The sequence below is a fragment of the Colletes gigas genome, unplaced genomic scaffold (genome assembly GCF_013123115.1).
Source record: "Colletes gigas isolate AHSC1104 unplaced genomic scaffold, ASM1312311v1 Colletes_gigas_Sc00001, whole genome shotgun sequence".
Classification (NCBI taxonomy): Eukaryota; Metazoa; Arthropoda; class Insecta; order Hymenoptera; family Colletidae; genus Colletes; species Colletes gigas.
In genome coordinates this window covers 7,909,487-7,937,456 of record NW_025106630.1, presented here as the reverse complement: position 1 = coordinate 7,937,456, position 27,970 = coordinate 7,909,487, and the positions used below count along the sequence as shown (strand labels likewise).

The window sequence follows — 27,970 nt, the reverse complement described above, 5'->3', positions numbered from 1 at the left end:
GACGTCGTCGGTGTGTTCAGCGAAGAGAAGGAGGAGGAGAACGGAGGAGAAGACAGATGCTAGCCCCTGCAGGCTTGCTTTAATTCGCTGATTAGGCGGGAACGACAAGGAGCGGAAAATAATCGGGCTTTCAGTCGCGGCACTTTTCAATCCTCTTCCTCCTCGGAGAGTTGTTCCTTTCAGCAGTGGGGCCCGGGGTACCGTGGCTAGGGGCTGGGGGGCAAGGGATCTGCAACCGAGCAAGGATCCCGAAGAAGTCGCCTTTCCTTCCCTCTCTCGGTCGTTTTTTCTGCTCCATCGATGTCGTCGACGTCGTCGTTCGCGTCGATGTCGTTGTCCTTTTTTTTTCGATCCCCTTGCACACGCTCCCGGTTCCCGTTGTCCCGCCACCGCCGCCGCTGCTCGTCTGTTCCTTGGGCGGGAGCGTCGCGTCGCATCGCGTCGCGACAACCTCGTTATCGCTCGCTCGCGCAGCCCTGGGTCCCTTCGTTCTCATAATACCATTCAACCTGAAATATGAATGTGCTTTTCTAACTAAAGTTTCCGAGCATTCGACGTGCTAATAATGCGAGCGCCCGTCCGTGTCGCGTTTCTCTTCGACTTTTCTTTTTTCCCTTCTCTCCGGCTTCCTACGCTGTCGGTTTCACTTCCTTGCATTCAGCCCCTCCTACGGCCGGTTTTCTCCGCGGATCGCTCTTCCCTCGTTGGCCCATCTCCTTCTGCTTTCCTCGCATCTTTCCTTTTATTCGCCGCCTGGCTCTCGTCTCGCGCTTTTCCGCTCGCAGCGCGTATAAATTTGAAAAGAAACACGCGCGGTAGGCGGACTAGGATCGCGCGGCTCGAGAGACGCCCGACAGCCATCTTCCAACGGATCTCGCCTCACCCGGGAAATAAGAACGCGCGGAAAGAGTTTCGTCCCTCGTTCTTCGAGTTTCTTGGACCGAGCTTCCGAGATTCCTACTTTCACGCCGCGAAACGTTCGTAAAATATCTCGACGCTCCGATTTTGCGAAAAATTGCATCTCGATGATACCGCTGCACCGGCACCGTGCTTGCGAATCTCGTTTTTCATGGTCCCGTCGCGTTTCTCATGATTCCAGGCCTCCGGCGTAATGGAATCATTCGTAATCGGTCATACATAATCATTCGAAGCCGTCTAATTAGGCGGTTGCACGATGCAACGAAAATTAACGATCGCGATGAGAAGAACGATACTCGTAGGAATAGGCGTCTTCCTGCTGGCGGACGCCGAACGTCGGGTTCTCATTGAAAAGTACGAAAGAGCGAACGAGACGATAGAGAGAGGCCGGTCACCGTAAGACGCGCCTATCCGTCGATCTAACCGGACCTAATTGTTTTCGCCCGATTTATTAACATAATCCGGTGTCTGGCGAGAAAGAGGAAGAAACAGAGACGGTAAGAAATAAGGGGAGGTGGGGTGGGGGTTTGGCGCGGGTAATTGGCGTCGGCGGGAGGAGCGCGTCACGCGTGTGCTCGCACCGCGGTTAATTCGAGCCGGTGTGCCAAGTTCCGGGGGCAGGATGAATGGGGGCGGGGGGAGGAAGGGGGGGGTCGGGGGACGGAAATTATGAACGCGTTGGCTGCGTGCGCCCGCGTACACACAATGCCCGCGAAAGCCGTAATTTTTTCATTATATCCCCGTCGGCGGAACAAATACCCGGCGCAGAGGCGCACCGGCGCGCACGGTGGCGGTTTCTGGCGAAGCGCCCTCTTGGCGCTCAGGCTCGTCCCAACGCCGGCACACACAAGCAGTGTGTTCCTCCGTCCTCTCCTTCTTTCCTTTCTGTCGGCTCCCTCGCTCCGACCGCCCCGGTTCGTTTTTACCTTTCAATCCCACCCCACTCCGCCGACCACCTTCGTCCCTTTTTCGCTCTCTCGCTATTTTCGAATATATATATATCCGTATATATATCTGTATCGAGGTCTCTTTCGTTCTCTCGCTTCCTTGAACGCAGCGCGAGAGCAACTACAATGAAGGAAAAGCCAGAGGCCTCGGCACACGGCCCATTAAAAACTTGCAATTAGCATTTAAAATATAAACCTTCGGAGCCGGGGGTTCTGAGAGAGAGAGACAAAGTGAGATGTCTAATGAAAGGGGAGGCCTTTTGGATTGGCTAAATGCCTTTCAGCCGCGGCTGAGCACCCTGAGCGCGGCTTAAATGGAACTCACCCCTGATTGGCCGCCACCACCACACCGGCAACCACCGGCACCATTAGCTACCAGAGCGTCGAAACGGCGCCTACGCCTAGCTCACTCCCCGCTAGAGTTTTGCTCCTTCGCATTCCTTCACCTTCGACGTCATTCACTCTTTTCCGGCGAGCAGAGAGAAAGAGAGAGAGAGAGAGAGAGAGAGAGAGAGAGAGAGGCAGAGGGAACGGTGGATAAAGCGCCAGAGCTTGGAAACGGGGATCGGAGAGACAGAGAGCAAGAGACGAGAAGAGAGGGCGAAAGAGAGAAAAGAGAGGCCCGGCAAGGGGTCAGAAGGATTCTGCGCTTGGATTTGTGCCGCGCGGCGAGAACCACCACCGGTTCCTCTGCTCGTCCCTCTTTCATCGTTTACGGTCCCCCGTCCTCTCCCGTCCTCTTCCGTCCTACCCCCGCCGCGCCCCCACAACCCCCGCGCCGCCTCTTTTTTGCACATCCATCGCTTCTCTCCTCGCGTTGATCCCCGGATAAACAAAGGACCACCGACCATCCCCGGCTGCTCGACTCTAAGTATCGAGAACGCGAGCGCGGCTTCTCTGCTTCGGCATTTTCTCCAAAGCTAGCGCTCCTCGATTTTTCTCGTTCGGCTGGCTCCCGCGCGTCTTTTCACCGTCGATGCAACCCGCATACACGGGAAACGCGCGCGCGTTCGAGCTCCGCGGACGCATTCAAGATCGGCTCTCGATTTCCGGGAGATTGCTTCGAAACCGGCCGAATTTCGAGCCCTCCCCCGCGGCCTTTTTGCATCGCCGGAGGAGGTATTGGAACACGGGAATCATTCTACCCGTTCGCCCATCGTTTCTTTCCTCCATTCGGGATCTCTGTACAGAATGTTCACGCTATTACTGGTTCTTCTCGTAATCAGCAAGCGTTAGCAACGAGAGAAGCGAAAATTATTTCTATATGGAGTGTTTGGACGTTCTTGATCTACCTAAGCGCGAAAGTTGCGCGAATCACTGGTCGATGTTTCAGTAATACTCGCTGTATTCGGTCCATCGAGCAAACTTATCGAAAAAAACCTGAGGAACGGAATCTTTCGGGTAGATTCAACGCGAACGGAGAGGAGCAAAGCATAGACGCGCGAAGAACGCAATTTTCTCCGGGCAGCAGCTTCGCATAGCAGGAAGCAGTGGAAGAGGGCTCTGGAAGGAACCAACCAGTGGCTCGAAGCGCACGAGAGGAGCAGGGGGTTGGGGGGTGGGCGCGTTAATAATTTGCACTCGGACGAGTCCATTGTCCTGCGGCAGGCGCACGCGACCGTTCCAATTATGGCACTCCGGCTTGTCGAGACTCGAACCGGGTTGCTCTCCACTCTCATCCCCCGGACCCATCGCCTCTCTATCCCTTGCTCTTCCTTCCTATCTTGCTCATTTCTACGCGGAAACCGCCTGGCTCCTTTTCACCCCGAGAATTTTAATTACAATCGCAATTATCCCCCCAAGAAAGTTTTGCCTGAATGCCCGCGGACTAATAATCCGACGACACGTACCGACGGTGATCATCTTTCCACCGACGACAAATGGGAGGACGAAGGCGTTGAACGACGTCGACGACCACCGCCGCGGCATGCATCGTGCAACCGGGTCTGATCCGCCGTTCGTCCAACCGGTACCCTCTTCCGTTTGTTTATGCCTCTTTCTCTTCGCTTTTTTTAAACCTCATTACCGCTAGACGGAAACTTGCGAGGACCTCGAGCAAGAAGAGAAACAGCCGTAGGAGGAGAACGATGACGACGGAAGTGGAAAGAAACTGCACGGCCCGAATCAAGCTTACCACCCCCCGCCCCCTCCCGCCTCCCACTCCTCCTCGACTTCTGTCCAAGTCTGAAAAGACTCAAGACCCGGCTGTCTGCCTTTACGCTCGTTGAAGATCAAGTGCTGCTGCTGCTGTTGCTCCTCCGTTTCGGAGCCACCTTTTTGTCCCGGACGGTGAGAACCGACCCGGTGGTCGTATGTGTTTCGCGAGATACTTGAACGGGGAACTTTCCACCGCGGAAAGTCCCGGTCGAACTCGAAGAAACGCCACCGCGTCGGCACAACTTTCGGCACTCCGGAAACCTTGGAGAGAAACTCGAGCTTGAAAACACTCGCCGAGTAGATTTACCCTTTCAAACGTATCCAGCATCGTGCCAAGAAAAATTGTTCAAACTCGACGCAACGATCCCCGGTTGTCTATTTCTAACGTTAAACGATCGGAAAAGAGTTTTGATATCGCGTTGGCCGAGACCTTAGCGAGGTCTGGATGGCGAGCAGGCGCGTCATGGTTCGGTAATAATCGCTGCGGTAGGTGTATCGCGGGGCTTTGCGGAGTAATTGAGAAACGCTCTCGTGTTCGAACACGACTTGGCTACCGCTGGCAGGGGCCCGCCGCTAATAGGCCAGTTGGCACGCACGCGATTCATTCATAAAATCCTCGGCATCGTTGCAACAACGCGCCCCGATCGAACAGTCGCGCGCGGCGCGTTCATTCCTCCTGTCTACCGTATCGAGCAACGATCGCGTCAAACGGAAGGAAACTGTGCTCCTTCCTACGTATTGTTCCTCTTGTACATTCAAAGAATGTGGTTTGTCGATTCTCCCGAAAGAGACGAACAACAAGTAGAAGGTAGCCAAGAATGATTGGTGGATCGGGTGGTCGAATGCGATTAATACGCCGAAACGAAGCCTTATTTGGTATCGAAGAAAGAAAAAAGGAAAAGTAAACGGTCGATCGACGTGTCGCGATGTCCTGGCCGATCGATCACCGTGCGTAGCACGGGGCACGTTATTTCGAGGCTCGTAGAGAGCCGTCGTCTCGTGGTTGCGATGGCATTCGCCGGGGTGGTCGGTCGCGATGCCGAGCACCGGACTTCGGAAGAAGCGAAAAGCGAGGAAGAGCGACGACGGCTACCCTACTAAGTGGTACACGACCACTTTATAAGCGATGTGCTAACGAAGTGTGTAACAGGCGGTAAATAAGGAACCTATAATTACGGGCGGCGTGCCGCGAACGCGGAGCGGCCCACCCACGAGTCTACCGCCGCGTCCCGTCACGTGAGACCGGCGACCAGGTGAAAAGCAGTCCTCCCCGCCACCAACCGGACAACCCGTTGTTCCGAACATCTGGGTCGACCGATCACCGGCTAAAAACGATCCTGTCCGACGCGACCTCGCTATGTTCTATGGAGAACCTCGATTTTTGCAACACCCTGTTTAACGAAACACTGCCCCCCTTGCAATTTCCTATGGTCGCTGATACGCGTACGGTGCGTGAAACGAATACCTGTCGTTTCCTCGGGTACTCTACCGGAAGAATATCGATTAATTTTAATCGAAACGATTCAACTCGAGCAAAGTAATCCTTTCCTGAACGCGGATTTGTTCGAACCGCCACCGATCGGAAGTCGTTCCACTTTCGCGAGATTTCAATGATACGAGGGGATTCTGGACGATCGCGATCACGAACGAGGCCCGTTTCCGACATTAGCGGACACCTACAATTTCAGTAGCTGAAAAAGGCAATCGGGTAAGAGGGGTATGCAGAGTGGGGTGGGTTTTTCTAGCGATGCCAATCGGTAGACCCCGGGGAGCCATAAAATTTCTTTCCTCGTCCCGTCCCGAGTTGTTCTCACGCAACTCGAGCGCGGGCTTCTTGCCTGGCGGTGATCACGAAGAAGGGAAACGGTTCGCGGCCGGCGAACAACACTTTTTACCCCGATCGACGAGTATACTTGTACGGCATATGCCACGCGTTACACGCCTCCGATTCGAACGAGCGGAAAGAACCAGCGCGTCGACCAGTTTGTTTCATGTTCGACCGACGAACCGCGAAACTACCGACTCTCCTGACCGTTCCGGACAAAGTGGAAATTAAAACGAATCGCTCGCTAAACTTTCGAAACTTCGTACAGATCGCGAGGACAAGCATCGAGGCGGCCGGCAACGATGAGAAAACGATCAGCTGGCGTCCTTGCGGGGTGAAAATTGCGGCGCCGCGGAACGCCAGACACCGGTCATTAGCTCATTATCGTGCTGGCAGCAGCTACCAGTGCCGCCATCCAGTGCGTCTCGTCTCTCTTTCTCTTGACGACGCCGCGGCCCGTCGCGTAGGTCGTTTCGCCTCTCCGTGGCTTCACGCAGGCGTCGCGCAAGTGTATCGGTTACTGCGTGCCGGCGTACGTGAACGAAATAACGCCGGAACGCCACGTGGACTGGACAATGTCCACCGGACGTGCCGGTGGCCTCGGATCGGACTAATGAAACCGACCCGGTGTCGTAGAATGGGACGAGACCCCGCTACCGATGCACACGCCGCTGAATAGCGATCGAGGGGGCCGCGATCAAAGAGCTTCAATTTACAACGAATAAGGTGTCTCGATATCCTTCCTCCTCCTCCATTTTTTTTAATATACATTCCGTCTCCCTAACGAACTTTTTATAAACCGCCTGGTCGAAATGTCGCGAACGCCCCTCCTAACGCGTTAACCAACATATAAAATTGTTATGCTCGAAACGGGCCAACGTCCACGGGTATAATTTAATTCCCTCCCCTATCCGAGAACGACATCTTCCGAATTAAATCAGACGTAGCGTGACTTTGAGAAAGTCTAAAGTGCTTGGACGTACCTTTCCTGAGGGTCCACTGATTTCGCCGCTCGACAGATATAATCTATATATTTTCTCCTTTTTCGAAAATAGATTGTAATTCAAGTTGGAATTCCTCGGGGTTCGAGGGTCCCGGGATCTCTCGTTTTCTTTATAGGGAATAGCTTGTGAATGAAGCCTAAATTGGGCCTCTGAGAATGTGTGTACAAACTGGTATTTCCTGGTTGGACGCCCTGTTTTCTTCCCTTCAAATTAATGGGCTCCAAATTACTGGAGAAGGTATAGGGGTCTGCCTCTTTCGGAACCAAGTATACCAGGCACGCCAAACACGCGGCTCTGCGGGCCTCGGCCCGTTGTTTCTTTTACGCTCTTTGCTTTATCGTGCCTAGTTTTGTCACTCGCCCCATACCCACCCAACGATCATCTCCATTGGTAATTCGAAATAAAAATTATAGGTACTACCGGCAATGGTAACAAGTCCAGAATGTGATCCGATCAGAAAATAATGAAATGTCCGTTGCGAGTCACTGTGTGCGTCCTGGCAAGCTATTTCCAGGCGGTCGAATCACCGTGAATATATCGAATATGTGGACGCAGACGGCGGCGGTGGCGTCGCAACTCGCGGTGAATTACCTTAATAGTAGACCACACTCGGAAGTCGACGTGTTAATCCGGTCGCTTTGACTCGAGCAGCGCGGTTCTGCATTCAGATAGGTTTGAATTCAACGATACTAATCGCGATTTTCGCCATTCGGGCGCAACGGGGCTCGCCTCGGCGCGAAAATTGTACATCAAGCGGCCAAAGTCGGATTTATGCGCTCTTATTCGAGTCAATCCGCGAAAGAGCTGCTGATATCGCGTTTTACGGCTCGCTTTGCGGTAATAAAACTATTTCGCCGAGAGATTGAAAAACGAATAACGCGTCTACTGGCTTTTGAATTACTTACGGGTCCGTGCGAATCTACGCTCCGCTCCGCTCGCGGCCGAGATAACATTTTCACTCACCTGAAATCAGACGAAACATAACGTTAGTAACGCGTTAACGAGAGCATGGACATTAAACGAATACGTTATCAAATGCATTTTTCGACGCGTAGCTGACAGAGAAAAATGTAAAAATTTTGTAAATTTGGGGACACACAGGGCACGCGTAAAAAAAAGTAAACGATCGACGGAAATAAGATCTTTCGTCGATCTTTTGTCCGTTGCGAGCAGTAGGTTACGAACAAAGTATTGAATCGTCGGGGGCGTTTCGATAATAAAGAACGCTGGTTCGAAGAGACGAGAGCCGAACGGATAGAAATAAAAATTTTCATTCATCCGTCGGTTCCCCATCGAGAGCAACCAAAGCGCCTAATACAATCGTCTAGAGAGCCTGCAGGATCCGGAAACAAAACGCTAATTGTTTCGGATCGTCTGACGACCTGCTAGTGGCAGACTGCGAGTATAGCTTGCAATGAAAAGGGTAACGACGACTATTCCCCTCTCTGCTTGATATTCAAAGGGGAGTCATCCTCCAGGATGTCTCGCGTGCTTGGGCTTACATAATACACGCGTCGGAGGAGGAGGAGTAGGAGAAGAAGGAGGGGGATCGCGATTATTTGCTCGGCTGCAATACTATCTATATCCGCACCGATCTGTGTTTGCCGTTCCCATGTTGACAAGCGTTCTACGCTCGGACTAAGCACGATGAACCGTTTATATTTACCCACCGTGGGCCGGTTTACACTCCTGCCGGACCGTTGCAGTTGCACGGTGCTCGTGTATCTATAACGCTGTCACCACCACCCCCGTGTGTCACCGTGGAAATAAAATTTCACGGGAGTGACCCCGCCCGACGTGAAACGTTTAACTGTTCTGGCTTATTAACGATTACCTAATTGCGCTACGCTCTTTGCACGGGATATCCAAGAGATCGGCCCCCGGTACACAATATCGAAACAGTTTAGAATGGACAGTGATCTTTTGCCTTCTCGCTCTTGAACAACTGAAATTCGACCACACGTCGACGGCATACCGATTCCAAGTCTCGACTGCCCAAGTATTTTTTATATGTACATATACATATGTATATCATTTCAGATATCACTTCTGATACATCTGGCAACGTATAACCATTATTGCTGGCTACTACCAGCCTCTCACAGCCTCTGCTGGCTTCTGCTGGCCATTGCTGACCACACCTGATACTTCCGACAACGTATAACGATTACTACTGGTTACTGCCAGCCTCTCCCAGCCTCTGTTGGCCTCTCCTGACCATCGTTTATATTTCTGACAACGTATGACGATTACTACTGGCTACTGCTAGCCTCTCCCAGCCTCTGCTGGCCTCTGCTGGCCTCTGCTGGCCTCTGCTGACCATCGCTTATATTACTGACAACGCACAACGATTGCTACTGACTTCTGCCAACCTCCGCTGGCCTCTGCTGACCGCTGCTGACCTTTCCTGGTATTTCTGACAACGTATGACGATTACGACTGGATACTGCCAACCCTTCCCAACCTCTGCTAGCCTTTGCTGACCACCGCTTATATTACTAACAACGCACAACGATTACTACTGACTTCTGTCAACCTCCGCTGGCCTCTGTTGACCGATGCTGACCACTCCTGTTACTTCTGACAACGTATAACGATTACAACTTGCTATTGCCTGCCCCTGCTGGTCTCTGCTTGCCTCTGCTGTCCCCTGCTGTCCCCTACTGACCACTGCTGACCACACCTCATACTTCCGACAACGTATAACGATTGCTACTGGTTACTGCCAGCCTCTCCCAGGCTCTGCTGGCCTCTCCTGACCTCCGCTTATATTTCTGACGACGTATAACAATTACGACTGACTTCTGCCAACCTCCGCTGGCCTCCGCTGACCACTGCTGACCACCCCTGATGCTTCCGACAACGTATAACGATTACAACTTGCCACTGCTTGCCCCTGCTGGTCTCTGCTTGCCACTCCTTGCCACTGCTGGCCTCCGCTGGCCTCTGCTGACCACTGCTGACCACCACCGATGCTTCCGACAACGTGTGACGATTACTATATGTTACTGCTTGGCCCTTCTGGCTTCTGCGCCCCCTGCTGGCCCCTGCTGACCACTGCTGACCACTGCTGACCCTTGTTAACAACTTCTGCCATGATATATATGTATTAAAACATTGTATAATGTAAATCTATGGCAATAAATGATATAATTACAAAGAATTCTATGTGTTCTCATCATTTTTACCTTTCTTTTCCTCTCCAAATCATTACCTTAGTTATAAGACTCCCTAAAACTCCTTGGTTTCCCTGAACCCACTAGGAAGTCCCGAACCAGCTGGAAAGTCCTGAAACAGCTGGAAAGTCCTGAAACTCAGAACTTTGCTAAAAATTCAGGGTTTCCAAGAAATTCCAGGACTTCCCAGTTGTTTCAGGGCTTTCCAGCTGTTTCAGGACTTCCCAGCTGTTCCAGGTCTTTCCAGCGGTTTCAGGGCTTTCCAGCTGTTTCAGGACTTTCCAGCTGTTTCAGGACTTTTTTGGGAAATCGGCGAAATTTTCGAGCAAAAATTTTTTGACGAAAAAAATGAATTCTCGATTTTGCCAGCAGGTACGAGAGTGACGGTTACAGAAAAAAAATTTAAAAGTTAATTTTTGACTTTGGCAGCCAGTACGAGAGCTGGACACTTTGGGAATCCAATTTTAACCAGAAAAACGGTCTCTTAAAACTAAGGCAATGATTTGGAGAGGAAAAGAAAGGTTAAAATGATGAGAAGACATAGAATTCTGTTAAATTATATCATTTATTGCCATAGATTTACATTATACAAGGCTTGAATACTTATACATCATGTCAGAAGTTAATAACAAAGGTCAGCAGTGGTCAGCAGTGGTCAGCAGAGGGATGCAGAGGCATGCAGAGACCAGCAGTAACAAGTAGTAATAGTTATACGTTGTCAGAAGCATCAGGGATGGTCAGCAAAGGCCAGCGGAGGCTAGCCGTGGACAGCAGAGACCAGCAGTGGCAAGCATTGACAAGCAGCGGCAAGCAGTAGCCAGTCGTAATCGTTATACGTTGTCAGAAATACCAGGAAAGGTCAGCAGCGGTCGGCAAAGGCCAGCGAAGGTTGGCAGAAGTCAGTAGTAATCGTCATACGTTGTCAGAAATATAAGCGGAGGTCAGGAGAGGCCAACAAAGGCTGGGAGAGGCTGGCAGTAACCAGTAGTAATCGTTATACGTTGTCGGAAGTATCAGGTGTGGTCAGCAGTGGCCAGCAGAAGCCAGCAGAGGCTGTGAGAGGCTGGTAGTAGCCATCAATAATGGTTATACGTTGCCAGATGTATCAGAAGTGATATCTGAAATGATATACATATGTATATGTACATATAAAAAATACTTGGGCAGTCGAGACTTGAGGTCGAATTTCAGTTGTCCAAGATCGAGAAGGCAAATGTGAGCCTTCCTCTCTCGACTCCCACGAGGCGGACCGAAAATACTTCGGGCAGCTTCGGAGAATCGAGAAAAAGGGCATGCGTCAGTTTGTCTTTGTCGACTTTCCGTAACTCCACGAGGTCACGTACGCGTGATCTGGCATGTGTGAGTAGGGCACCGTCGGTGCTTTTCTGGCACCTCTGCAGACGGGGAAGCCGCGATCTGCGACGATGCGTCTCGGAAGCACGCGCGCGTCTCGTGTGTCGGCCCTATTACACGCCACATTACCACTGTCAATATACGCGCGCACGCACAATAACGGTTATTAGATATGGCCTGGCCGTTTACGGGGTTTGCCCTACGCATTACCGACCATCACCCACAGAATCGACCGTCTAAGCGTAGTTCCAGGACAGTGGCCAGCCACGGTGACGGGCATGCGGGCCCGCCGAGCCTTTTCTTTACCTTTCAGGTAAACATCGGGGAAACGTTGCTCGCTATTTTTGCTTTCGTACAGAAGAAACTCGTCGAAAAGAAATCGGGAAAAGGAGGTTTCGTGCGCGGCAACCTAATATGTCCCGCGAACAATAGATTCGCCTGAAATCAGTACGTTCCCGGAGTAGGAAACCTTCGAAATTGCATACCGGTTGTCGTGGTGTTGGTCGGGCAGCGGCAGATCACTCCCTCGTCGCATCGTATCCGCGAGCAACCCCCGTGCCGAGGCGAGCGAGCACCCAACGGCGAGCGCCGTTTAAGCACATTTTGTCAACCGAGGGGGAACCTGGCGGGTGGGTCCCCACCTTGTACGAGCCGCGCGTATGTCGCAGTGACCGTGGCAAACAAAGCTGAGAACATCATATGCAGGTAGGATTATAGCCGGCGACCCCTTTTTTCGGTTTAGTAGGATGACGAGCCGAGCCACCCCAGCAACGGCCCGAATGAACTTCTGCACGGCCACGTTCCGATCTCCGTCCTCCTCCCCGGCGACGCTGATCCGTCCCGATTCGATCATAGTGCGCGCACCAAGGGGTGGATCCGTCCTGGCCGTCGGACACGGGAGTAACGAGGACGGAGATCCACTGGCCGGGATTGCAGGGGCTGTCTGTGGGACAGTGCACGGATGTTAAATGCACAAAAGTGTAACTGCATTGTCCAATGGAAAAATCCCCCCCGGGACGTCGATGGCACAATAATGGGACCGATTATAATCTTGTCTACCCCCTAGGGGTGGTCTCGGTCCCCGTCGGTCCGTGTCATCCTCGGTCTATCCTAGCCGCGTGTCTCTGCCTCACCTTGCTCACCCTATCCCTGCCTGTCTACATGATAGCTAAGTACGTCGGCCCGTGTGTATCTTGTTCGGCTATTGACTACCCGATGCTCGCCGTCTCCCTTCCACCCTCTCTCCCATCTCCACTCTTGTCTCTTGTCTCTTTTCTCGCTGTCTCTAGTCCGGAGAAGCTTGCGTCCCCCGTTAATACCCCATGTACGACACGCCATAGCCTAATTAAGTGCGCATAATGGATACGACAGTTGTGCGTATTGTGCAAGGATACATCCACCGCCCCCCCCCCCTTCGGCTCGTTTCTACCGCTACTCGACGGATTCAACGAGTTCCCCGTGATTTTATTCCAATTTACGTTCCTAGGTGAACTTGCAGCGAGTCGAGATTCAATCTCAGGAATTGTTGCAAGTCTTGTAAACAATTTTATCTGGGAATATTTACTATAGATCGACGATGCAACCGATTCTCGAACGCATGCAGGATTGACTCGAGATTGGGGTAAAGGTATCCGCGTCGGATCGTGCACGCACTATCGCGCGACGAGCTTTCCCGCGATAAGGCGCAGTAGTATCGTCGTAACAAGCGTCAACAACTTGTCCGGTATCGAGTAACCGAGCCAACGTCAGCCAACTGTCAGGAGCGGAGACGCGCGTATGTATACGCGTTTCCTCGGCAGCTTTATCGGCTACCGAATCGACGATCAATCTCTATTCACGTCCGGCGAACGAAGCGACGAGCAACGAGAGCGCGTCACCAACGGGATTACTTGCACCGATCCGGCTCTATCCGCGACCGGGAAAGCAAAACTAAGCGAACCTGCAGTCGTAATGTATGCACGGCCCACCGCCTTAAACCAGTTTAACACCGAGTCGGCTCATTAAATAAATCTCCGTCTCGCGTTCCGATGATCGCTTCATTCAGCCAATCAATCCGCTTGCTGCACCGCAGCCATCGACCGAGCGTGTCGTACACGCTGTAACAACCTATCGAGGATTTCCTGCATCAATAAATCTAGGAAGACGTTAGGATTCTAGGACGTTTTACTTTTTCCTGCACACAACGACAACCGGTATTCCTATGGAAAGTTGAAATCGCGATAGGAAGGAGAAAGAAAAGGAGAGAGGAGGACTTCCGGTTCGAGAACCGAGGCGAGAAGAAAGTGGAAAACTGTACGAGTAATGGCTTTTTTACGAATATTAACGATCCTCGAGTGGTCCTTGCTCGATGGCCAAACTGTAGAAAGGTAGTAGCGTGTACTCGACGAGCAAAGAATAAATATGGCGGCCATGACGATTCAAAGTTCCATCGCTGTTATTGGAACAACCCTATAGTTGGTCAACGTCCGCGTTCGCGTTCGCGTTCACCGGGAATAAGAGGAGAGGTCGGCAAAGCGTGGTCCAGGGGGGTCGAGGGGAAGAAAGCGTGGGTGTAGGAGGACGAAACGGAAGAGGTGGTGGAGGCGGAGGAGGGAGCGGCAGTAGAGGGAGGGTTTCCAGCTCGACGGAGCCAATTCAGACCCGGAATTTATCCTATCAATTTCTGCTCGGTGGAGTGGCAAAGAGCTCGGCAGTTCGGCTCGGCGTTCGCTATATTAACGCTACAGAATTCTGCTGGCCACGAAGAGGCCGCGCGGAACAGCCACGCCGCGCCGCACGTTTCCACGCTTCTCGCGGATCTCGCCCGCCCCTTTTCCTCCCCCGGTTTCCCGTGGGGGCGAACAGCTCCCGTCGTCCGCGTTCGTCAGCCGGCGGATCTCGTCGTCTTCTTGTTCGAGTATACCCGATTACGTGGCCGAGTACACTTCCGGTAGTTTTTGTGCGCGATCCTTCCTTTCATCGGCCGGGGCTATCTTTTCGGATGGTTAATTGCGCTCGCCTCGGGCCGTTTTGACCGCGACATTATTAGTTTGGTCGCCGGCGAGGACGGTCGGCTGGCGACGATTGATCCACGGATCGGATTTCGGTGTCTTGTTGTCAGAGAGACGCGTCGCGTCGAAATGAAACTTTTAGAAGCTCGATGTTTAATTTCGAGACCGGGCTACGTTACGCAAAGAGCAATTTGCTCGCGACTTTGGTCGCTGTCCGATCAAAAGTTTCCAATGCTTTCGAAACGCACCGAAGAAACGACGTTGTTCGCCGCGGAGTGAAACAAAAAGTAGATCATATATTAATTAATTTACGACCTTCTCGGCGATAAAACAAGCCTAGTCGCGGTAGGTATTTGGTTGGGAGGGAAGCGGAAAAATATGAGCTCGGGTTTCGATCCCTTCTAAAAATGAATTCCGCCCGCGGCCTAGAGACGAGCAGAGAGACGGTCCTAGAAGAGTCGTCCGTTCACGTCCGTGGCGGTCTCGCAGAAAAATTAATTCCGTTTGCGGCTACCGCGAAGAATCCCTCACGGCCGTGGAAAAAAATCACTTCCGCCCTCGAGGCCCGAAGGAGATAAATTCCGTTTGCGGTCAAGCGAACGAGACAGCCCCCGACGAAACACACGGGGGATAAAGAGACGTTGACAAACGTTCCAACCGTTTCCCGGTTCAATTTCCATCGTCGCCGGCGATGCATTTTTCCCGGGCGAACGTTTCTCATTTTCGCGCGTCGCCTCTTTTCCAGCCTCCTCGCTCCGGGTAGCAGACGGCCGAGCGAAAGAAACAAAACGAAACGCAAAACAACAGAGACGCGAGCGGAGCCACCGCGCGACGGGGAAATAATTATTCCTAAAAATGCTAGCGTCGATGCTGCTTCCGACTACCCGCTCGTAGAGAATCGTACCCGGGTGCCTATCTATTATTTTCCTGGCCAGATTGTACTAATCGGTGAGACGAACGGGAGCGGCGAACGGAGGGAACGAAGATGGAAACCGAGAGACAGAGTGTGTACGTTTCAAGAAGCAAAGAAGCCAGATACACGGAACGCTGGATGGAAAGAGCCAGCAACCACCGGCCCCGGTGGTGGGAGGTGGGAGGAGGGAGGAAAGAGACAAGGAGTAGGCCGGAGGAGTCGCACAGGGATGGACCTCTTTAGGTTTAGCGGAGCAAATAATGCAGCAGGGAGAGCCTAGTCGGGCTTTCCATGCGGAAGACCAGCGAACCGATCACACTGATCTTTGCCAAAAACAATACCCTGCTCGCCTTTGAATTCCACTGGCAAAATACGGGCGCTAGCTGAGTCACCGTCGAGCTTGCGCAGAACGCGACAACCGAGGGAATCGTGCGCCCACCGACCACCACGTGCCCTTACTCCCTTACACCCTTCCTTTTCGTTACCTAAACAAGCCCACGTACGCCAAAACGCTCCATCGTTCTGCCCATTAATTGACGCTAGAAAAATCCTACGTTTATTTTTTTTATTTTAAATCGCGTACCTCGTATCCGAAACGCGTTACCGATTTCACTTGCCGACACACACGCAATAAACGTCCCCGAAATTGCGGTCGATAATAACCGTAACGTGATCGCGGATCGATTAATTTAAAGCTACGACGTGCCGGTGATGGCGAGGCCCGATCGACGAAGAAAACAGGTTCCGCAAGGATAATTGACTCGTGATCATTCACGAGTACACCGTTACGATATAAATTCGCCAAGGGGGTGAGAGTAATTTTTCAAGCTTCGTTCTCGAGCTACTGACGTCACGGACCCTTTGATGCGCACGTACACGGGCACACAGACGCGCCTATAACAGGCGGACACGCGTATAAATCTCTGCGGCTCGACGTGGCTCGCATAAAAAACCAGTTAGCAATTTCACGGCCAAGCAGTTTGAAAGCGAAAAACAAATCGTGATTTCTCGTCAAAACAAATTCGACAACGACCCGCCAATTTCCGTGTGGCGGTTACTTATTCAATCCCATTTTCCCCACCCGTCGCGTCCAGGAGCCATTGCCGGCCGAGGAAAGGGCATAAACGATCATCGATAACGAGTCGGGCAACCGTCGATCGTTTTCGATCGAAAGGATATCGCAAAGGATTAGGGGGGCACACCTTTTAAATCCTGTTACAAATATTCGAAACGCTTACTACGGCTGGTTAGGTAAAATTGTCAAATTCTTGGAATCCCCGTTGCATATTTTCGAGGACTCGTAAAATCATAACGAAAACGAAAGACAGTGGGGGGGGTACGAAGAGGACAGAAACAGTAAAGAAGACGGAACGGTGTGTGCGTGCGGTGGCGCAATAAAACTGCAGCGCCTTTTTGAACCGAAGCAAACACACGCGAGGCCCTCGGCGGGTACCACGAAGTCAGTGAGCACTTTGTCCACGCGAACAATCGATTTCTCGATCATAACAGCGAGTACCGGTTCCAGTCACCGCAGCCAGCCGTCTCTCGCCACTTAAAAAATCCGTATAATAATTCGTCGCGGCGACAGGGACGAACGAGGGGGTGGTACGATCGGCGGGGTTACGAGGGGATTTCGGAGCGTGGTGAGATCGACAGAGAGAGAGAGAGAGAGAGAGAGAGAGAGGGGGGGAGTCGGAGAGGAAGAAAGGGAGGCCGAGGGTGGGAGGAAGGGAGGCTGGATGCACGAAACCCGGTTGCTCCGTCGGCGGAGACCCTTTTTTTATGAATATTCGAACACGCGCCAATAAATTCGAATGCGCACGACGGAAGGGTCGCCAGACGTGAAGTGGTAGTCCGTTTGCCGTCGATAGGCTCGCCCGTTGGTCTGGTAGGGCTTCGGCAAAGGGTGATGCACGCGTTACCGAACCATGTATGCGTGGACTCGCAGGCGTGTGCGTACTTATATTCCAAGGTGAAGAGAGCCAGGTATCCGTATTCGCCCAAGAACCACCGTCGAAACCCGACTGCTGCTCTTCTCGAACCCACCCCCTGTCGACTCGAGCTTCTCGTTCGAGAAACAGAGAAGGAGACCCGAACAAATTTCTCCCGCACACCCTTGTGCGGCGTTCGGTCGCTTTCCGATGTTGCTCGAATTCGCTGCCCCGTTTCTCGAGACACTATTCGAGAATCCGGGTTATTCGACCTAACGAGAATTTCATATTAACGTAAATAGACGAAATCGTTTTCAGAGTTAGCTTTTTAGCCCTGTAAATGAAAAGGACGGACATTCACGGAAGCGAGCGATCGAGAAGATCGACAGAGGCCCGAAAGCATGTCTGCATCGGGGAGCGGGGGGTGTTCGAATCTTGGACGGTGTCACCGGACACGACCGCACGATGCACTCGCAAGAATCCTACTCGCGGCAAGAATACAAGGGGCTAGAAAGCGAGAGAGTCGAAAGAGGAGGGGCACAGAGGGACACAGAGACCCGGTGTACGAGGAAAGTGAAAGAGACGCACACAAGCGCCTCTCGCTGGCTAATGCAGCGCGGTGAAATATTCATCAGTCTGCCTGCCTGCCTCGGTGGCGCGGGCCAACCCACCCTTTATATTTCGTAATTACCCTCCCAGCCCCGTTCTTCCACCTCGAGCCAGCCTCCCCAGCCGCCTCCACCCTCTATCTCGTATCTCCTCCGTCGCTACCTTCGCTCCGGTTCTCTTTTCGTCATCGTCGTCAAACTTGGCGTACCGGGGACCCTAGCCATACGCGTCTCCCTCCGATCCTTAAACCCACCCCTTCTATCCCCCTGTTCGTTCTACGCTGCACTGGAACCGACGTTTCCAATCTCTGTTTTTCCGTCACCTCCCCAACGAACGCCGCTCTAATTTCCGCGCCGGCAACGTCGACCAACTCCTCCAACGAACCATCTTCGACGACCTTTGCATTCCTTTTCGTTTCATCTGTCCCAACTTTGATCAAATCGAATCGATTCTACTATCTTTCCAAGATCGTAAAGCACCATTTATTTGATCCAACAGCGACGATATTATTTTGATCTTTACGTCTTTATCGGGTTCCGTGTAAAACTCGACTTGGTAGGAAATACGAGCCAAGGCCGTAAAGGGTTAAAAATCGCGCAGACTCGAGGCAGGGATCGGCAAAAGGCGTGATATCGTGCCGGGTGAAAGTCGATCGAGACGCCCATGTATCCTGGCCAACGACCGGAGGCCTAAATATTTATACGGTAATGCCTATGCGTCGGTTCGAACATCAAAGACGAGGCGGTTCTCGATCCCTCCTGCATAGTTCGTAAAAATAAATTCCCGTCGGTCCGTGCGCAGCTACCACCCCAACGCGCATCCTCGTCGTCGACGTTATCCGACGATTTTGTCGCCGTCATCCTCGCACGATCTACGCACGGTTCTCTCCTATCGAGGGGTCGGGAGCGACGGAGCGCGCTCGGGCCTGAAAACCCCTAACCTCGGAACGCTGATACGCGCCGCGAAAACACAAGTTGTGTGCCCCGAGCAAACACTAGACGCGCCACGTGACACGGAGACAACGCCGCGGAAGAAGAAGACGAGGAAAAGAAGAAGAGGGAACCGAGCTGGCTGAGGAATCGCCGTGCCGCGGACCCGCCGAGACGTTAAAGCAAACACCGCAGTCACGCGTCGAGGACTGGGGTCCGCGCGACTTTAACTTCTTTTTTTCCCTCGAGAGCGACGGGGAGGCTTTGATACCGCGACCGGTAACCCGCATCGAAGTCTGCTGCCCGGCGAAAACATTTGCGCCCAATGGAACGCGAATCGGTGCAAAGAAATGGCAAATCGACGGCCCAAGTACCAAAGTAAACGGCAGAGAGACTGTTAACGCGTCGCTGATAAATAATGCGTCCTCCGGGAAGAAGCGCGCGTTGGAAAGTTTGCGTTGTCTAGAAAAATTTCGTCCAACCGGAGCACGATCGGGTAAACACAATGGACGGTGCCTCGAACAGGTGGCACTTGTCGTTTCAGCCGAGCAACCTGTCAAAGCTGGCTTCCTCGTCGACGGCCGAAAGGAGCCACGGCTGATTAGTCTTGCGAGAGGTTCGAACGCGCCGGAACCTTGGGACCGTGGCACGGCTGAATCGAGGAATCTCGAATCCCGTGGCACGCATCGTTGGTTCTTCATAACGGACGCACAATGCCGCGCGACGCTCTCCCGGGTGTCCCGGAAGGGAGAAAGATGACGGCTGGTTCTCGAGAGGGGTCCGAGGCTCGTCTTTTTCGCACGACTATGCGGTTTATAAATTGCGGGAGTCGCGCTCACAATGGCCAGGGCCTGGATAATTCTGTTATCGCGGTCCGCTAAGCGGCCGGACAATGTCCTGGACCCTGAGTATCCTCTCTCCGGCTCCGTCGACCGACGTCCAAATATTTGCCCGAAATCTATATCCACGAGGGCCTCCCCTCGCTCGTCAAAAGATCGTGCGCGGCCGTCTTTATTATTCCGGAATGACCGTGGCTCGCTTCATCGGCTTGGCGCCGGGCATACCTCGAGCTGCTTTATGCCGTTTTCCATCATCCTCCCGACCGTGGATCGAAATTCGAACACGCGCCAGACCCTCGAACCCTTACAATTTTATCACTGGGTCGACTCTAGAAAAACTGTTCGCTGAACAAAGGGAATATCGAAGGTTTCAGCTTTTGCGTACGGTTAATTACGTGGATGTAAGGTCATAACCGGTCAGGATGGTATCAAACACTATTCGATGCCATCTAATTCAGTTTATTCGCAACAATAACACAACTATTTACAATGTGTCGAGGATAAAGCATTACATCTGTATATTTTTAATAGAAATTTGTATCTAGTAGTGCAGTCCCCATCATTGCCAAGGTCCAGTACTACCTGAAGAGGACACTCGTTTATGGTACCCGTTGAGCGTCTCGGCTTTTTCCGAGCCTCAAGCTCAGTTAGCAGAAAACCGTTAAACCGTGAACAGCATTTCCGTTTTGTAAAACTATTATATCTTCGATCGAAACTCTGTTGTATTTATTTAACAAATCAATATTCAACACAACGACTTACAACTAGTTAATATAGGAGATTTGAATAAAGTTGGTGATAGCGCGTAAGAGATTTGGTTGCGAGGGAGTATTTAACTAGCTGGAATCGTGGAAGGGAGTCGAAGGGGGTGTAACCCTGTTAGCTGGAGGACCCGCCTTCGCAGTTCCAAATGAAAATTTGTTGCAAGTTGCCAAAGAAAGTGATCAGGTTGACTCTGGGATAAGGTTTGTACGGTCGAGACGTACGCAATAAAGGCATAGGTCGCTAGATATGTAGGCCATAAGGTAAAAGGACGAACGAATCGTAAAAAACGTCTTGAAAACACTTAAAAAGAGAGATTGCTGGAACATCGAATGACATATGAGTTTATTGCTAGTACGTGCTCCGAACGAGATTTTGTGGATTTAGTTTGTAAGAAAATGGCAGAGAAAGAGAGATAACGCAATATTATTAGAACGCGAGTCATGGGCGAGGCGGGAAAACAGACGTAACCGTGCGTATTATTTGCTAATTTATTATAAACGACGAAGCAAAATATTGGCCAGCCAGTTTTCGCAAAAGACCGAGCGCCGAACCGGGGAAAAGCTGTCGCATCGACACTAGAAACGCGGGCCAACCTATTCATCATTTCCCGGTGAAGTGTGCAAATGCCGGTCATTCGCCCTTGATACGTGGCATTTCGCAAATTGCAGCCTCGTCACGCATGAAATCGACGTCGCCGCCGCATAATTTTCTAGGTGGAATACGGCTGTGGCGAGCTGACACGGGACCATCAAGTATTCATCGATAGAGCCGAGGGAACACGAGTTTCGTTGTCAACGGGAATCTCGCATTCGTCGTCGTCGCAATACACGCGAGCAGGAAGCGGAGGGAACGGCTTAAGGTGTTAAGAATAAAGTAACCTGGCCGCTGCCGATAAGGTATCGCGCCGCTCGAAACGCACGGTATTAATTAAACAGACACGCTTGCTCGGCTTGCTTCATAACGACGCGATTGCACGAAATTCAACTTTTTGCAAATCAGCGTCTCCTAAAGGATCGTTTTCGTATTCGTGATCTAGGTACATCAACAGATTGGTAGTCGTTTGGCTACCCTGCACGGTCAGTTTCCATTGTTCGTGCGCGTTTTGACTCCGAGGAGAAAAAGTCCACCGATGGACTCGAGGCACGAAGGCAAGATCTGTGCTAGGATTGCCCGGCACACCGACAGGCCCGCCACGAAACTCGTTTCTTTCCTTTTCTTCCACCTTCGCACCCTCGCAGCCGCCCATAAATCCATACACCGTTAGCTTCGGCGTTTCGAGCACTGCACCGTGCAAAAGCTCGTTAAAAAGCGAACATCGTGCTGGGTGTTGCTTCTCCTTGTAAGACAAGACGTTGCGCGATGAATCGGTGACAGGGTCCGAGCAGCGCGAGCCTCGAACGATATAATGCTCCCGACAAATTGCATCTGCCCCCTCCCTTTCCTCTACCGTGAACGATGTTTAGTTTTCTCGTTTACGCGACGATAATTATATAAAACGATTAACGTTCACGGAGAGAAATCAGCGTAAAATAGTTGGCGTGCGAGCCTCGTTCGAAATTACTTCGAAACGCTTTTGACGGGATACGTCGGGGGGCCCCTCTCCAGAACTCGAAGCAGTTACGAGCGACGCATCTTCGGAATATTGACATCCGACAATGGAACAGAGGGGCGACGGTTCTTTCTTTCTCTGGTCGCGAGAGTCACCGATATTGCGAGTATTTACGAAAAAGCGAGAGCTCTTTGCAGGGTAGATTAATAAAACCAGCTCATCCTCCGAGTAAAGCCGGCACACGATGGGCGCTCTGGCCGCCGTGAATTCGACGGTTTTCGCTGATTTGGCGAAAACCAGATCGTACCGCAAGGAGCTGGTGCTTTTTCCATGACGTCGAGACCACCGACAGAAAGGAACCCCCATTGTAATTCCCGCGGCTCTGTCATTGATCTTCGAATCAGCGATTAAGCTCCTACGCGTCGCTCGCTCGCTCTCTCGACGTTTTCGTGTCCGTTGTCGGCGTAATCGTTACAAATATTTTTCTCCGCTACGTTTCTCTTGTACTCGCGACAACATTATTTCCTTGTTCAAATTCAAAGAGTACGCCGACAAAGTTTCCAAATATCAGATACTCGATGTTACGAATGTTCAGCGTTCTTGGAAAGATTTCGTGTGTACGAGTGTACGGTATCGACGGTCGAAACAAGCTAAGAGATATAACCAGAAAGGAATCTTCGATCCAGTCTTTTTGCTTACTATGTGGCTACTTATGATATACGAAATCAATGTTTTCGACTCGTCCAAAGGTGTCTCGTGCTACGTGAAGGCTACGAGTCGTTGTGTGCGGTGCGGTGATCGTTTTCCGGGACAAAACGATCGAGGAAATTAAAAGACGTTTACCGAAAGACACCCTCCTAATGTCTTGGAGTAAATCGATTGGTTATTCGCTCGAGCGAAATCGCATCACGACTCGTCATTCGATAAAAACAAGACGGTCGGGGAGCGATAAACCACTTAAGGCCACTCGATATCGCCCGCCTCGGGCCCGAGAGCGTTGCTTCGGAAGAAAGGGAAAAGAAGGTTGCGGGAAAGATGGGCGACCACGCGAACTTACGCCGAGCGCGCGTTTCTAATTCTTTTCGCGTTCGACGGGAGTACAGAGGGGCACAGCACGGAGAAACCAGAATAAAACGAAAACTAGAAAATAATGCACGTCGAAACGATCAAACGAATTTCAATGTTACTTCACGATTTTTCAAAATTCTGTACATTGTACGCGACGTACTCGAATTTCTTCTTTTATAGCTTCCACGTAAAGTATTACTTTGTCGAGCGGAATTTCGTAATGCTCGTTACGTTGCTCCGAGAATTCCGTGCAATATTTTTTATTGGAAAAATGATTACTTTTAGATCTCGTAGCCAGATGGCGAACGCGAGATAAGAATCTCGATAACATTCTTTTCTCGAAAATTAAATCGAGAATAAATACGAGCGGAGCACGGTAACGTTGAAATTCCTCGATTTCGTTCCGTCGAATCACGATTTCAGCTAGAAAACGGGAATGAAATAAAATCGTCGGTTTATTAAAACCAGACAAAATCGAAAGAGAAGGAAAACAAACGGAGGACCAATTTGTGAGCGGAGCAGCGCTTTCCATCCATAATTAGATCGAGGTTGAGAAAATACGGAGCGAGAGAATGTACACGGGAAATGGAATTTTGTAAGAAACGAGAAAGAACGTTCCAGGTTCGTTTTTTCCCTAAATTTCGAACAATCAGATTAGATTAGATACCTGAACCAACGAAAGTATCGAATTCTCGGACCTGTCGGTGATTTCTTCGTTATCGTTCACCTTGATAAAATACCAATTACGGTGTCTATTCTTTTAAGCAAACGCGACGCCAAGAAAATTGCGTAAAAGATGTTTTAGGAGGATCGCGTACGAAACTCGATCCGATCGGTCGTCTTTCCATGGCTAAGACCGTCGCCGGTCGTTTTATTTCCTGTTCTGGATCGCGCGTCCAACGTGTCTTTTCCTCCGTCGGGGGCGACGATGACATTCACGAGCACGTTTTTTATCCGCCTTCTTCTTTCTATTTCCGTCGATTTGTTAGCCGGTCCGCGAGCCCCACGAACGCTCCACGCACACGCGTTTAAGGGCCACCGGCTACCGCATGCGCAAACAGGAATAATAAGACGGTGGGTAGGTAGGTGAGCCATTAAATATGCATCTCGCGTCATTTGGGGGACGCGGGTCATTATTCCATCCGCTGTCTGTCGCGCTGCTAACTTAAGTCCATCCGCAACGACGCTGTCGTTCGTGCGTTCGATCGAACCGCGTCCATTTCGAGATCGGGGACGTTCCGTCGTCGACGATCGCGTTTAAAAACGCAGACGCGGATGCATACGCGGTTTCAACACACGGTGCCCCTTAAAAAATATTTCCATCCCCGTAATAAAACATAAAAAAAAAAATACTCCGGCGGGAAGACGATGCGCGAGAGGACCGTCGCGCGTTCCTCCGTGGTAAAACGAACGAACCTCTCGAATCCGGCTGGATAAAATCCGAGTTTCCCCGGTAATCGCGGTGATTTATCCCGTATCGAGGCGGAGGGGGTTAAAATCGAGTCGTTCGTTCGAGTCGTCGCATCGGTGGTCTTCTCGGCCATTCGAACGAAACGATGCGCGGGTAAGAGGGTCCCCGCGTCCTCGCGGATGAGAGGATCGCTCGGTGGAGAAGGCGTACCGTTCGCGGGATCGTCTGTGGGAAAAAAACCCGTGGTTCGGGGATCGCGCGGGGACCGACTGGAGCAGGGTAGGAAAATGGTCGCTCGCGCGAGCAGCAGCCAGCAGCCAGCAGCTTCGTAATAATCCCGGACGAGGCGGCGAAGGGAAACGGGAGCCGATCATTAAATTGTTCCGGCCCCGGTTAACACTAGGAAGAGGCAGAAGCGCGCCAGAGAGAGAGAGAGAGAGGCCTCCGGTTCGGTGTGGGAGGCGCAGTTGCCGCGATTGGTCAATTAACGAGTGCATTAGAAAATAATGAGGCTTCTCGTATCGCGGTGCACGGTCACCTCTAACCTTGCACCCACGTACGAGCGTCTCGTGCGCGTGCACGCGCCTGCGAGTAACGGCGAGCGTAGGCACGCGGAGCCGTGCAGGCGTTTCGTAGCGCTAATTGAAGAGAATTCGTCGCCAAAGTAATTCACGACAGCTATATACATATGTGTATGCATCTGCTTGTCGCGTACTCGGTCTGACCCGCCAGTCGGCTATCGGTAAAACGTTATTAAAGACACAACTGGTGCTCAGTTCCGAACCTTCGTACAGTCAGAAAACCATAGCAATTTCCCTTTTTAAGTGTTTTCAAGACGTTGCAAAACTTTCCATTTTTTACGACTCGTTCGTCCTTGTACCTTATGGCCTACATATCTAGCGACCTATGCCTTTATTGCGTACGTCTCGACCGGCACTTACCCCCAGGGGGTCGACCGTTGCCTCTGACCGTACAAACTACAGAGTCACCCTGATCACTTTCTTTGCCAACTCACGACAAATTTTCATTTGGAAGTGCAGAGGCGGGCCCTCCAGCCAACAGAGTTACACCCCCTAGCTTTCGCTCCCCTTCCACGAATCCAGCTAGTTAAATACTCCGACAATCCGTCAATCGGGCCCAATACAACAACCAAATCTCTTACGCGTTATCACCAACTTATTCAAATCTCCTATATTAACACTTTGACGGCCACTGTCACGTGTTCGTATTCTACTGTATCAGTCACCATTTCATCATACATTCAACTTATTACGTTTGTTGAGGTTACATTTATAATTCCTAGCATCTTTGTGTACCTCACTTTGGTCTACAATCACAGTGGTGATGGATAACGATCTTCGCGTGGTACGTGCGGCCATTGAAGTGTTAACTAGTTGTAAGTCATTGTAAATAAACTGAATTAGATTGTATCGAATAGTGTTTGTGGTCTTACACCCACACAATTAAACAATTGCGCATAACCGGACGGTACAGCTCTTGGTCGAACGAATAAATTATTTTCTATAAATAAATATAATCTCTTTTTCTAAGAGCCGAGTCGAAACTTTTGCACGGAAGGAGGTTCGAGACGACGTCGACCAGGATCGCGGATTGCGAGGCGAACGGATCGGGATAAGTTTCGCGTAACGATGTTAAGGGGGGATTCGTGTTTCGAATTATTACGAAGACGGAAAATATTTACCGGTGTTTGCGCCCTAGGCGCGGAAAAAGAAAACTCGGACACGCGCGCAAACCACGGACGAGGCAAGGAGGAAGAGGAGGTCCGGTCCGTTCGCGATGCGAATCCGAACGGCGAAGCTAGTTGTCTAATTGGAAGACGGTCTCGTGCAATCCGTTTTTCTTCTTTCCGCTGGCAGCTGCTCGTTCGCGATACGCGGAAGATACGCTTTCGGTAGATTTATTCCCGACGAAGCTAAACTGTACCTTCGACGAAAGGACAGTGGTAGAAGTAACTACTATTTTCTATTCCCTTTATTCGAAACCTGTGGAGAAGCTGCGCTTAAACACTCGATGACTAACCGCAAAACTACTGGTCGACGCGCGAACACCAACCACCCACCCAGTTTGATATATTTTTTACGCTGTCAGCCGTAAAAACGCAACGAACAAAGAAACCTTGATCGACCGAAAACGAATTTCAACCGAAAGAAACCACAAACACGGGCACGTAACTTTTTGCCAGCAGCGTTCGACGATTTTTACGCGAGCGTTTCGGAAGTCTCGTATCGTAGGCATGCAAATGGGAGGAATGTCGAAGGGAACGGTGTCGAAGGCTGGTGGGACTTAGGGACGGCCACGGTCGAGATTTACGGCACGGCTATCGACTTCCTCGATCGCGAATGCCCGAAAGGACCGAGAGAAGGAAAGAGGGCTCTCGTCGAGGCCGTAGCGAGACGACGCGGTCGTAGCTTTTCTGGAAATCGCCGGAGCGTCCTGCGTGGAATTTGTTGTAACGTTGTGAAAGAAAGAAGCCTAGCCGGGGGGAATACTCGCGTTGTGCACGGGCGGCGGGAGGACGCGAAGGAATGGCCGGTAGGAGCGGCGTCCGTAGAATATTAATAACGATCAAGCTGGTATCTAGGAGCGAGCGGGTACGCGACGCGGCCTCGCATACGCAGGCTAATCGTCCTCCATCCGGGTCCGGAGATCGTAATCGCGGCGCATAATTATTTCAACGGGCGCCGGTATTTTCGTCCACGGTTCGTTGCCGCTCACGCAACATCGAGGTAGCCCAGGGGTGGCGGCGCGTGTCGCGACAAACTTTCCAACCCCCGGAATCGAACCTCCGAGCGATATTTATATTCACGGTTTTCCCACTTTTTCCCACTGTATCCGGTTTATTTTATGCCGGATTAATCCCGACCCGTCGCAATAATTCACCGCGATGTTTCGTAATGCAATTACGCAATTCGTATAAATTCATTAAATTTTCGTCGAATTTTACTGGAACCGCCGCCGCCGCCGTTCGGATATTGCGTCTACGTGGTCGGTGGCGACTAATTGAAAAGTCGTGCGCAAGATACGACCGCAGAAACGAACGAAGGGTGTCATCGACGCGGCGAACAACGATCCGTGGATGAAATTACCGACGGGGTTCTGGAAGCTGCGCTAAAAATAGTCGTTGGCCGATTACGCCGCGCGTTCCTCGTTATTTATCGCAGGCGTCGTTAATGCGTCCCGTGAAATGCTCGGCGCGACGCGCGATCATCGATCGCATTGGCATGCACATCGGGCCGCGGAGACCGCGAGCTGATCCAAGAATCCCGAGTCCCGGGAAAAAGTCGAGCTTCTCCTAAAGGTGCGCCTTAAAATTCTCACGGCGGATCCCTCGCTCGATCCGCGTCTCGAGGAAGTGGAAGCGAGCCGAGCCGAGCCGAGCCGCTCTCGCGACCAAGCAGAAAGAAAACCAGCGGATTATACGCGGCGAGCCAGCTACGCGTACCGGTTTTACACGGCTCGTCCGCGATCCAAGCCTAATCTGCCGTACAACGGAAAGAAAATCGAATTACGCGACCGTCGCCTCGCGGTTTCCGTTCCGTTCGTACGCGGCGATTCGACGGAGTGG

General features: G+C 51.6%; 1 protein-coding gene across 1 annotated transcript in view; it reads right to left on the bottom strand.

Moving 5' to 3' along the window:
• Positions 1–11,030: 11,030 nt before the first annotated feature.
• LOC122404579 (protein pangolin, isoforms A/H/I/S-like) overlaps positions 11,031–27,970 on the bottom strand; it is a 102,545-nt gene continuing 85,605 nt past the window's right edge. The window contains exon 4 of the mRNA XM_043408666.1: positions 11,031–11,145. Within this exon, the coding sequence (XP_043264601.1) occupies positions 11,104–11,145 (42 nt within the window). The 3' untranslated portion in view covers positions 11,031–11,103. The remainder of the gene's footprint in view (positions 11,146–27,970) is intronic.